This window comes from Cetorhinus maximus, chromosome 13 (assembly GCF_964194155.1).
Source record: "Cetorhinus maximus chromosome 13, sCetMax3.hap1.1, whole genome shotgun sequence".
In the NCBI taxonomy this organism is placed as follows: domain Eukaryota; kingdom Metazoa; phylum Chordata; class Chondrichthyes; order Lamniformes; family Cetorhinidae; genus Cetorhinus; species Cetorhinus maximus.
This window is the reverse complement of record NC_135891.1, coordinates 12221525-12234052: the sequence shown is the minus strand read 5'-3', so window position 1 is coordinate 12234052 and position 12528 is coordinate 12221525. Positions and strand designations below refer to the sequence as shown.

General features: G+C 38.3%; 1 protein-coding gene across 3 annotated transcripts in view; it reads right to left on the bottom strand.

Annotated features, from left to right (window-relative positions):
* The window catches only part of cyld2 (cylindromatosis (turban tumor syndrome) 2), a 32685-nt gene continuing 20157 nt past the window's right edge, over positions 1–12528 (bottom strand). For all 3 annotated transcript variants that reach the window (XM_078554952.1, XM_078554951.1, XM_078554954.1), the window contains 9 exons: positions 10559–10700; positions 9605–9712; positions 8388–8467; positions 6455–6521; positions 3974–4103; positions 2966–3074; positions 2310–2428; positions 1963–2167; positions 1–414 (listed from right to left, as the gene is read on the bottom strand). In XM_078554952.1, the coding sequence (XP_078411078.1) occupies positions 239–414; positions 1963–2167; positions 2310–2428; positions 2966–3074; positions 3974–4103; positions 6455–6521; positions 8388–8467; positions 9605–9712; positions 10559–10700 (1136 nt within the window). In that variant the 3' untranslated portion in view covers positions 1–238. The remainder of the gene's footprint in view (positions 415–1962; positions 2168–2309; positions 2429–2965; positions 3075–3973; positions 4104–6454; positions 6522–8387; positions 8468–9604; positions 9713–10558; positions 10701–12528) is intronic.

Genomic DNA, 12528 nt, shown 5'->3' with positions numbered 1-12528 from the left:
TTAATATAAAATAGGTTTTAATTCAACAGTCGAAACAAATCGCCTTGTTCACTGTTATTTCATAATGCAGGGCAGACTATTTGATAAAGATAGTACAGAAGCATTTGACAGACAGACATTCTCTCCCCTTTGAATGATCTGCTCCACACAAGAATGTAGAACACTGAAGATGTGACTATTTCCAATCACTTATTGGAAGGTGCAGTTTCATTGTCAGCCTTTTGAGCTCTGTTGTGCATCATTTGTACAAGCACATCCTTGGGCTCTGATACATGCACATATAGGCATCACAGAAAAGTCTCTTAGCAAATCCATCAAGCTGCTTCAGGTCTGTATAAGCCAGCTTGTCCTCTGACATCATCAGGTAATCACCTATTTGTGGACAATCTGTTATCTCTGGAATATTCTCATCACCTAGAATAAGGAGAACAGGTTGGTCAGTGAAAGTAACCTTGCATCAAACTGTGCATGAGAAAATGAAGTAGATGCTTGCACTGTAGAAAGCAGCAGTTTGTAAATCTATATAATTTTTGTACTCACTTCATTTAAGTACATAAAATCCTTATGTGCAAGGCAAACTCATATTACTTCAGAGTAAGACAAGAAAGCAGACTGATGACAAATATAAATGTGACAGGCAAGCTTTAAAACATTCATTAGGAAGAACTTCTTTACTCAAACAGCAACATGTTTGAAATAATCTCAGTGCAGAAAAATTTAGCACTGATGAGCTTTAGTGGGTCAAATGGCTTCAGTTCCAACTTTAATAGAATGTGATTTTTTTTTTTACATGTAGTATCTTTGTCCTTAAAACATGTCAAAGAGCTTAAGATCCAACAAGTTGCTTTTTGAAATGCAGAGAAACGTAGGGTCACTTTGCACACAAAGGTCCCACAAACAGCCATGAGACTAGTTAATACGTTTCTGGCATAAATGTTGGTCAGGACACTGGGAGAACGCTGTTCTTTTCTGAATAGTGCTGTCGGATTCCCAGAGTCCACATTATTAGCTATACTTTGGTATTATTGTGAATAGGCAGACGGGGCCTCAGTTTAATGTCTCATCTAAAAGATGTCACCTCCAATAATGCAATAATCCTCTTCCTGGGATTTGGCCTGAACCACCATCTTCTGACTCTGAGGTAAATGTGCTATCATCGAGGCAAATTAAACTGTGTGTTCTTATCTATTGCTAGAGGTAAGGAATGGAACCTAACTGTGTTATCATAACATATTTAGAGTACAGACAGGCAGGTGGATGTTGAGCTGTAGGAAGGGATGACTGATTTAGGATTGATGGCAGATAGTAGTTGAATAATACAGAACAACAACAATAGCTCTTACTTTCAAGTAAGTCAGACTAGTAAGATCAAAAGACATATTCAACATAATATCAGAATACACGAGAAACTGGTTTGTGTTTTAGATGGATAGGAAAGATTACATATTGCCCACAAGAACAGGTCCAGTGAGCTGATTTGAGATTCTAGCTCAGCAAGTATGTAGATCTGCTTAAAGTTGCACAGCTATTGTTTCACTACCAGAGCAAATTTGATATGCCATCAGATGTGCAGTACACTTCACCAAATTAAGCTGCTCATTGCTCAGTAGCTAACAGAGACGGATTCAGGAAAGAGGCAAGCTAGGAAGAGATGTTGTAAACACTGACCTAATTTCCATACCCACAGAATCAGCTTTACTTTGTATAGTTTTAAAATTGAATTTAGAATAATACTAATATACAAAGAGGTCCCACATTCAGACAGTCATGTGGATAATGCAGATCATTAGAGTTGCTTCACTACTACTACTCTTTTCCACCCTCCTCCCTCTCAAAGAACACATTTTATTTCCACTACAAGAAGTTAATGATTAAAGTAGTCAGAAATGGATGTAAGTTAGGGGGAGTCTTTTGTAAAATCCCAATTCATTTTTCTTTGTGAGTGCAATCAACAGAAATTACCAATTCGGTCAGCCATGCTGTCAAAGAAAAGCCAGGAATCTTTGCCGGGCCCATATTTCACAAATGAAACATAATGGCTGGTTTCAATACAAAGCACTGCAAACAGTTCCATCCTGTGTCGTGGAAAAGGGGATCTGACAGAAACATCTCTTGGATATGGAAATTTTCTGAATTGGTGGTCTTTCCTCTTCTTATGGGAATGAACCTGGGGTAAATTCAAAAAGAAAAGATATTAGAACAGTGGGAGCCCAGTGGACTCGATTCAAACTCATGTCCCATCATTGAAAACAGTGGTCTAACAGACTTAGACCTATTCATTTTTAATTTTAAAAAAATAGTACTCTTACCTGATTGTTGCAAGCATAGCAGTATTGTTTTATGGCACCTGGATTAAGAGTTGGGTCCAGAAGACACTGAGCACATTCATACTCTGCCACTTCTCCACAAATGAAGCACTGTCTCAGAGCTGCAAACAACCACATTGCCATATTCTTTATACAATCTACAATGAATAATTGACCAACACAACTTTTGGCAAATTTAGTGTCACTCCCACCCAACTCTATATCATTGTGTTCCTAGCTGTGGTGGGTCAGTGGGACAGGACATACCAGGCAGTGAAAGTGTAGGAGTCCGAGATATTGGATGATCAACAGATGTGCATAATAACTTGCAGAGAGTGGATTATAAGACCAATTGCATAATTGATAGTGTCCATGATATAAAATGTGTGACAAGTTATTTCAATCTCTATAGTGTATGTGGCAGCCAGTCAAAATCTGCAATAATTTCTAATAGGCACTGCTAAATTACATTGGCTTTGCTGTAATTATGTTGTTCACCTAGTGCAGCACTAATACTAGGAGGTGGGTATAAGCATTGTACGACATGTTTACATTTACTGCTAGTTAATCTACTTGTACAATTACATACCATTAAGCAAAAGGAAGCTATTGCCTTATGATACGAGTGGCAGAATCACCAACATAGAACTGATACTTGCCATTATTAAGTAAATCTGTGATATCTAGTTCCAGTGAGGGCATGATCTTTGTGAACATTTTAAACTGTTTTCCAAACCGTGGCATCTGAACCAACAGGCACAATGGGATCTGAAATAGAGACAATGCCAAAAATGGTTTCAGAGGATCCTAACAGGTACTGTCACAGCTCAAGATCATATAGGTTAGGCCAAGTAAAAACCTTGCTACCCTGCCCCAATGTGCTTTAACTCCAGCCTCAAGATACTTAAACCCCCCATCCTTCACTGCACAACACTTAAATTATCCGCCATGGTATCCAGAACTTCCACTTTGCCAAATTATTGGCAGTTTTGTGCTAAGTGAGGAGTAGTGGGGGTGTAGGAGAAAGCAAGTTCCCTTAATTGAGCCCACACGGTCAACAGGGAAGAGATGCTGATCCTATTGATCTGGGAACAATTTAACCCAAGCCTCAATGATAAAATGACAAATGTAACAGATTACAATACAATTGTTTTTAAAATCTATAAACAGAGTGAAATTCATTATAATATACCACACCCTTAACAACACATAATAGAGCTTCCTTCATAAACCATAAAAAATTAAAAGCCAAGAAACATATGACATGAGTGATTAATAGATTTTTTTATGATCAGAAAGCACGAAGAGTGTTGAGGCAAATCTACTCTTAACTCAAACTACCTGATAATTCAGTTTTTTTTAGCCCCATGCAACGTTACACTGCTTACTAAAATTAGTAGATAGTTCAAACAATTTTAGTGCAAAATAAACAAACTATCAGAAGACAACTTTATTTTGAGGGGTGTTTTTAAATTCTAAAATACAAGTTAATTGTACCATATGGAAGGTAGGTCATTAAGCAATAATGAAAATTAAGATTGATAAGGTTTTATTTCTGACACAGCTCAGTATTACGCAGAGTAACACAGAACAATATCCTCAATACTTAAAAGATCAAAAAGTAAATAAAGAGGTCTCAACAATTTTGAAAAGAGACTGTAACCAACCTCCTCAAATTTTAAATCACAAGAGAGAAACGATCTCTCCAGCAGCAACTGTACCGTTGGTACGCTCAGTTTCTCATCTTTCTCCAGGATTATCTGATAACAGTAGCTCTCTTGAATTTTCTGGCCTGACCTGAATAGTGCACATGAATAATGATATCACACAAACCTCTTGGGCTCATACCAATAAATACAGCCAATGTAAGGTAACCATAATTAGTACTATTAAAATGAACAGATTTAAGATTTGTAGGTGGGGTTGGAATCTCAAAAAACTGAATCAGAAGGCATTGTCCAAGGTGGCACACTGTATCAACGTGTCACAAGTGAGGAGGCACGTGACGTACCAACACACCATGCCGGGAATTTTGTCAATTTTAGTCCAGGTCATGAAGGAAATATGAGAAGGAAGGAGAAATGCTGGTGTTAGAATTCTCAGAACAAGTTAACTGTCTGCTCTATGATTGCTACCTGGCTTAAACAGGTTTTCAATACGTGCATGGTTACTGCAAGCAACTGTAATCAAAGTGACAATATTTCAGTATAAATCGTGGGAATAGAAAATTCAGCCTCTAATCTCCATGATACCTCTATTTTCCAGTTATTGAATTAATTTATTTTTAAAATTTGTACAGATACAGCTGGAGTTTGCATTAGCTTTCAAAACGACATTATGGCCTCAGCAATGGGCTGTTCCCCTCTAATTCTCCGTCACGGTGTTTAATCGCCTTACTGTCATTATTTCATTGTATAGTTTAGCCACTTTCACAGGATTACTTCCACAGCCCAATAAATTGCGACAGCTCAAAAATGCAACTGTTAAGTTGTAAAATATTAACCAGTTGCGAGGGTTGATTAACTTAGAAAACAGAGTTGCAACTACAGCTAAGCCTTGTGAAGTCTAAAGGTGAGTAAGACATTACTATAGATAACAATTATTCAAGGCCAGCAGGATATCCAAGTTGATACAGGACACAGAAAATTAAACTGCTTCTCTCCTGTCTGTAAGGAAGCAACAGGTAAGTTCCAGCATCCATATTTGCACATTTTTATTGTGTGCATTGCACTTGCTCCCCAAGTACACCTAAGTTGCAGCCAACAAAAACACTGACAAAAATGTTCAATCCAACCATTAAAATCTGACTAAACACATTAAAGGGAAACTCTAGGCTGCAAACAAATTGCATTTAATACACAAAGCTACTCTAATAAGAATAAGCTCCTAGCATTTATTTTAATAATTTTCCCTACACAAAACTGCATTTCAAAGGTATGGTGCAGATTCCATGGTCAATGATGAATGCCACTGACCCTGAAGAAAGTTGCCCACAAGGCTCTAGCAATCTCTGTTCCATGGATTTCCCCTTCCCTGACGTCAGTTTGTTCTGACACCAAGTCAAGTAAATTTCCAGGTGTCCAGTGATGCCATCAAGCAGTGTAAACAGCCAATCGTATTGAAAAAGTCTCTCAGACTTTTACCTGTATGCAGTCTGAGGGGACTTCAACGTCTCACCATCTGGAGAGGTGTAGAATCACTGAGATCAACTTCTAGATCTCCACGTTTAACTGCGCATGTACAGATTCCAGAATTTGCTGTCAGTTTCAGCGGAGTAATGAAGCAACCCTCGTAGCAACCCTCCTTACTTACCCCAAAATTCAGGTCTCCATGTTTCCCACTCACTATGATTGAGCCATTTATTACTTTGGAGCTATTCTTAGTAGCCTATTGTCCAAGATATCACACTAACTAACCCCCTAAACAAATAATAGGAAACAGTAAAATGGGAGATTACTTTTACTGCATTCCTAAATAGGTTTTGTACCAATGATTAATTAAAAGCATCTTTTTGAGATAGCGGCCACACTATCAAGATAAGACAGAAAATCCATGCACTGAACTCTCAGGTTTGCACTTAAGACTGCACAGTGTGACATCTCGTGACAACAAACAAATTTCTTCACAGCAGCTAATGATTGCTCAGAATAGGCTACAGCATCAACTTTCAAATGGATTTCTTCTGTGTACAGGAACTGAAAATTGAAATTAGAAATTAGAGCTAGTAATCATATGTTGGCTGACATCCAGAGTGTCCCTTGATTTTAAACTTTCGTCTGAGGTCCTTTAATGGGTGATAATATCACTTAGTATAACAAACAGCTACATAGACTAGTAGGTCCCAGAAGCAACTCAAGGACTATGCTGAGTAACCTGAGCTCTGATCAGCTGGGCAATAATTTGAGGTTTACAATTAGTTTCAGCTTCCTCAGCTAGGGAGGGAAAGAAGAAAATCAATCTGCCAATGAACATCAAGTGAGCTAGGATTGAGATCAACCGATGACCATCATGATTCAATATGTCCTGTCTAGACTGATATGAACTGAGCACAATTATGAGGTACCAATGGGCAGTTGTCACTTGTGAAACAATGTCCTGGCAACATTCAGCGTATTAGGAGGAAAGAAGAGAAAAATTTTAAAAGCTACCTGATCTTTAGCAATGGATCTACTGCCAGGACTTCATGCAGAAGGACATTGATAAATTCTTCTGGATCTAAATTTGAAAAATTGGACAATGTGTTCATATTTATGTAAACAGTGTTAATCACCCTAGTTTTACATAGTAACAATAGTTGAAAAGATATAAAGTCTAACTGATGTTAAATAAATACCAGGCAAGATGATTCAAAGGTTAATTGCTATTTAAGCTACAGATCAGTATAAATCCTGTGGGAATGAGACTGAAGATTGTTTGGATTCTTCTGTTGCTCCTTTTCTGGGTATTGCAAATGACTACCTTTATCTGCCTTTATTTTTAAACTGTTTTCCCTATAGAAGTTTGGATTAAACAAAATCCGGACAAAAAAGTGCATGAATCCTATCTATATTATAAAATATATGCGCATGAAAGAGCGCAAGCACAAAAGAGATCATAAAAAAGAATCATCTGCTTAAAACAACTAATTCTGAAGATCATAGTGCTGGTTGAACTTATGCTAGGATACAGAATCAAAGAATATTGAATGAGAAAGTACAGAAGTACAGCAGATAAGCTAGACCGTTGAAATAATGGCCACAAAAATAATTTTATTGTTTAATAATATACGCACAGTACATCCACAACAATAAAACACGTAGCTGGGCAAATTTGAGGGACAGGCAGATGCCAACTCAACAGCCAGATGTCCCGAATAGTGATTTTAATCTGTTCCATAAAACCACAGGGTAACAACGTGAAATCTGAGCCTACATGATCAACTGTGCTGACATGGCTCTTGAGTTTTATTATTCCACTGTTAGGGCCAAGACATAGAGCACCATGCAGATAATTGGGGAAATAAAAGAAAAAGGTAGTTAGCTAAGCTGACACATGTCAATATTGACCATGACCATGGGGAGACCTGCATTGTACAAATAACTCTGACCTCTGCCTCCAAGAGGAAGGACAGGAAATGTATGAGTCTAATATAATACCAAAAAATTATGGCAATTAAGAAACAAATATGAATATAACCTTACAGTATTAAGAAAAGAATTGTACAAAGTTCCATCCCTTGCATTCAGTGTCATACCATAACGTTTCATGCTTTACTCAGTTCTCTGTAAAACTGCTAATAACAAATATTGTTCTAATTAAGTATAATTAATCATCAAAATAAAGAGAGTTTAAGTTAATGCCATAATGTCCTTCACCAACAAAAACCTGAGCTATATATAAAAGTGAGGTCAAGTTTTGGAGAAAGAGATAGTTATTACATCTAGTGGGGTACAAGATACTTTGATGGAACATGGGTTGAAAAATTTTTTCTGGCTCTAGGAAATAAGTTATTTTATATACAAAAGATATAAAATATATTCAATGGGGAAAACAATATTGCACATATAATATGGAGTATTGAAGATAGATTTTTGGTTTACAAATTCATGTAACAAATCAGCAATATCGCAAATCAACATGCTATAATTTTTTTTTATTCATTGGATGTGGGCATCGCTGGCTAGGCCAGCATTTATTACTCATCTCTAATTGCCCTTGTTCGGAGGGCAGTTAAGAGTCAACCACATTGCTGTGGGTATGGAGTCACATGTAGGCCAGACCAGGTAAGGACAGCAGGTTTCCTTCCCTAAAGGGCATTAGTGAACCAGATGGGTTTTTACAACAAGTGACAATGGTTTCATGGTCATCATTAGACCTTTATTTCCAGTATTTTTAATTCAAATTCCACCATCTGCCATGGCAAGATTCGAACCCGGGTCCCCTTGGTCTCTGGATTATTAGTCTAGCAACAATAGCACTATGCACTATACAGTATCTTGATAGGGTAAGAGAGCGCAAGGATATATGCAATGAATTCATACATTCTGGACTAAATGAATTAGTTTCTATAGAAAGTTACTTGTGCAAAAAAAGTATAGTTACCCTTCTCTGCCGAAATAAACGTGTCACATCCTAATAGTTTCCTCAGTTTTGTCACCTTATCTGCATTCACAACCCCAGTCCTAGGATCAAAGGATTTGTTGGTTAACCCTTGGCGTCTTGAACACTTATTTAAAAATCCGGATCCTAGGTTACAGAAAAAATTACAAAGTGCAATATTTCAGAATGCTTCTACACTAATCATTTCCTTTTTGTCACCAAGGCAGTATCTCTTGTTAGGTTACAGTTCCATGAGTTCAGGCATACTTTCAGTACCTCTTCATGTGGTCACACTTCAAGAATAAATGTAAAGAGTATTAAACTAGTCATCTGTTTAGGCAATAAAATGAGAAATAATTAATACACATTGGAATTTTTGCCAATTTGGGTTAGAAGGAAATTTTGATTCAACTTATAATGTGTTACTATCGGGTCACTTTGTTTGCAATCAGTTAACTCCCAGAATTTGAGCATAATTTTCTGACATTGAAAAGTTTGCAGGCACTGTACAATGGATAGTTAGGAAATTTTGTTGTTTTATGCTAAGAATAGGAGGAAATTGATGGAATCTCACTGAAAAATTTCATTCTGTTCCGTATTTCACCAGCTTACTGTAAGTAATCAGCCTTACTTTATTAGACTGCTGCTCAGTCTGCCTTTGAAAAATATGGGAAAATGTATAAATTGGCAAATGAGAGATCACAAAACTCAGTATAAGCAACAGTTGGTCTATTGTTACAATCTCTGGTCCAAGCTGTTATTTAGCTGGGCACTGTGCAATATAAGCGCTCTCCATATCTTAAGAAATGCACTTATGGGAGTGGACTGTTGATTCTTAATCTAAAAGAATATCTTCTACAGTAGTGTTGTGAAATTTGTAACAATCCTGTCCTCAGACTTCCGCACAAAGGCAAGGAGGGGTAACTATGTGACGATTAAGTGCAATTCCCTTGCTGGTTTTCTCTATTTGAATCAAGAGTGTTGAGGCCAAATCTAGTGCCTCTACCATTGCACTGGCTGAGGTCAGCTAACTTAGCACAGACTAAGAATTCAATCGAGGATATTGCTGCTCTGTATGGATCAGCTTCTCACCATCAGGGCTGGCAGCAAGATGCAATCAGCGATAATTCTTACCAAAACTTTAAAATCAGTGAAAAGATAAAAATTATAGTAATCTTCAAATCGTCAGGTACAGGATTGCAAGTATGATCCTCACTCACTTTCGTAGTGGGTTGACTATGTCTTCCCTTAGTACACGTTGAATTTTCTCGTCGTGTCCTCCAGGCATATGAAGTATGCTATCCAACACTGATGTGAATGTGAATAAGCTGGGAAAACATTTTAAATAATGAAATGTGTTGTGATGTAAAACAAAAACCAGATCTGATTTAATAGATCCTATTATATACAGTTATAATGGTTATCAGAACTGGGAATGAAACATTTTCTACCATTGGCATTTGATGTCAGCATTAAGTACCTTTACATAAGCTACAGCATTAGCCAAACTGAAAGGAAACGTAGATGGAGCTGTTTTTCCTGACTTAGCTTCAACAGATTCAATCTATTTTTCTCCCCATTTGACACATCAAGATCAATCTACTTCTAGGTATGAAATCTGAAACAAGTACTAGAAGGCACACAAACATAGCATGGCAACTACCCCAATTTTCCCACTCCATTTGGACACTGGTTCGTCTTGCTCATAAGCGGAGACTGGGAACTCAAACTCTACGGGCATTGCAAGTGTCAACCCACAACTCTGAGGCTGCACCCACTTAAGGACCTACATATTATTCAATAATGCACATTCGCCATAACATTGGAAAAGCTTCCATTATTGCTGAGAGCTATTCCTACTTTCAAAAACAAACATCCTTATGGCCTTACAGCGAGGTGGCTAATGCAGTTATAATTATACAGCTACTTGGTAGCTGTGAACTGCGTCAAGACTTTCCAAGGCACAAAACTTTCATTCCATCATCAGCCTAACCTAACTTCAACAACTAGAAGCAAAATAGTGTCTTAATGAGAATACACCTGGTCAAAAACAGAAACTAGAGTTTATGATCCTCATCACCATCTGCTGCGTGCTTTCAACATACCATCAGCCCCTTCACAAGAACAGCAGAATCTTACAGCAATTGATTTAAAACTAGAAACATCAGTCAAACCTGAAAATTGTGGAGTCCAAATAGCAAGAATTGTAATGCCCCTGAATCCCTTTCATTCTTCCCTTCATCAGCTGTAGTGCTTCATCTTCTCGCACTGGTGGGATATCCTCTTTTATGGCCAGGCAATCTTGGGCTGTCTTCACTTGTAATTGAAACAGACCAAATTAATATTTTCAATACTGACACCGATCTGCATTAAATCTTAATTATCTCAGCAATCCAGGAGCTCCATGGTTGAAAAGTCCAGCACCATGCAGCAATGAAAAAATTATTAAAATTGCAATCCCCAAATGAATTGGGCTACAACATTAAACACTCAACTAAGACATAGAAAGCCTAATCCTGAAGATCCAATGATTAGAGGTGAATTACTTGGTTATAATTTAATAGGAACAATCTCATTCTTTGCTCTATCCGCAACTCAGGTGTGTAAAAAAATAAGTCAGCCATATCGATCACTGGCAGGCATCACATTCTCAGCTCTTGTTTTTGGCAGTTAATTAGCTCAGTCTCCACAACAGAATTTTTCTTTTTCCTTATTCATTCATGGGTTGTGGGTGTCACTGGCTAGGCCAGCATTACCTGACTTGGAAATATATTGCCATTCCTTCCATCGTAAGGTCAGAAGTGGGGATGTTCGCTGATGATTACACAATGTTCAGCACCATCCGTGACTCCTCAGTTACTGAAGCAGTCCCTGTCCAAATGCAGCAAGACCTGGACAATATCCAGGCTTGGGCTGACAAGTGGAAAGTAACATTCACACCACACAAATGCCAGGTAATAACCATCTCCAACAAGAGAGAATCTAACCTTTGCCCTTTGACATTCAATGGCATTACCTCCACTTGAATCCCCCACTAGCAACATCCTGGGAGTTACCATTGACCAAGAACTGAACTGAACTAGCCATATAAAGACTGTGGCTACAAGGTCAGAAGTGTGATGGAATGCTCTCCACTTGCCTGAATGAGTGCAGCTCCAACAACACTCAAGAAGCTTGACACCGTCCAGGACAAAGTAGCCCACTTGATTGGCACCCCTTCCACAAACATTCACTCCCTCTCTAGCAGCAGTGTGGAACATTTACAAGATGCATTGCAGAAACTCATCAAGGCGCCTTAGGCAGCACCTTCCAAACCCATGACCATTACCATCTAGAAGGAAAAGGGCAGCAGGTATGTGGGAATTACCACCACCTGGAAGTTCCCCTCCAAGCCACCCACCATCCTGAAATATTGGAAATATATTGCCATTCCTTCACTGTCGCTGGGTCGAAATCCTGGAACTCCCTCCTTAACAGCACTGTGGATATACCTACACCACAGGGATTGCAGCGGTTTAAGAAGGCAGCTCACCACCACCTTCTCAAGGGCATTAGGGTTGGGCAATAAATGCTGGCCTAGACACCGATGCCCACATCCCATAAATGAAAAAAAAGCTGAAGGTGGTTGGACCTACGATACTACCCTGAGAAACTTAAATGATAAAGTAATTTATAATTCCATCCCCTTCTAAGTGCTTACAGATACGAAAGCAGCCAGCTATTATCTACTATAACCAGGCAAATTCTGTATAATTTTATCGAAGGGCAGAAGTAACAGGATACTAATACTGGAGCTCAGAAGAGTCATACGAACTCGAAACGTTAACTCTGTTTCTCTCTCCACAGACGCTGCCAGACCTGTTGAGTTTTTCCAGCACTTTGTTTTTATTTCAGATTTCCAGCATCCGCAGTATTTTGCTTTAATTGTACCAGTACTGGTTCACAAGCTTGTTAAAGCAACCTCACACCAGAAACATCAACATGTTTACTCCACAAATGGTGCCTCACCTGTTCAGTGTTTCTAGTATTTTCTGTTTTCATATCTGGTTCATATGCTGAATGAAAACTTACAGCTGCTCAAGCACTTTGCACGGGCTTCTCTGCTTCTGCAGCATCCTACCAACAGATTTCCGATAGTAAATTT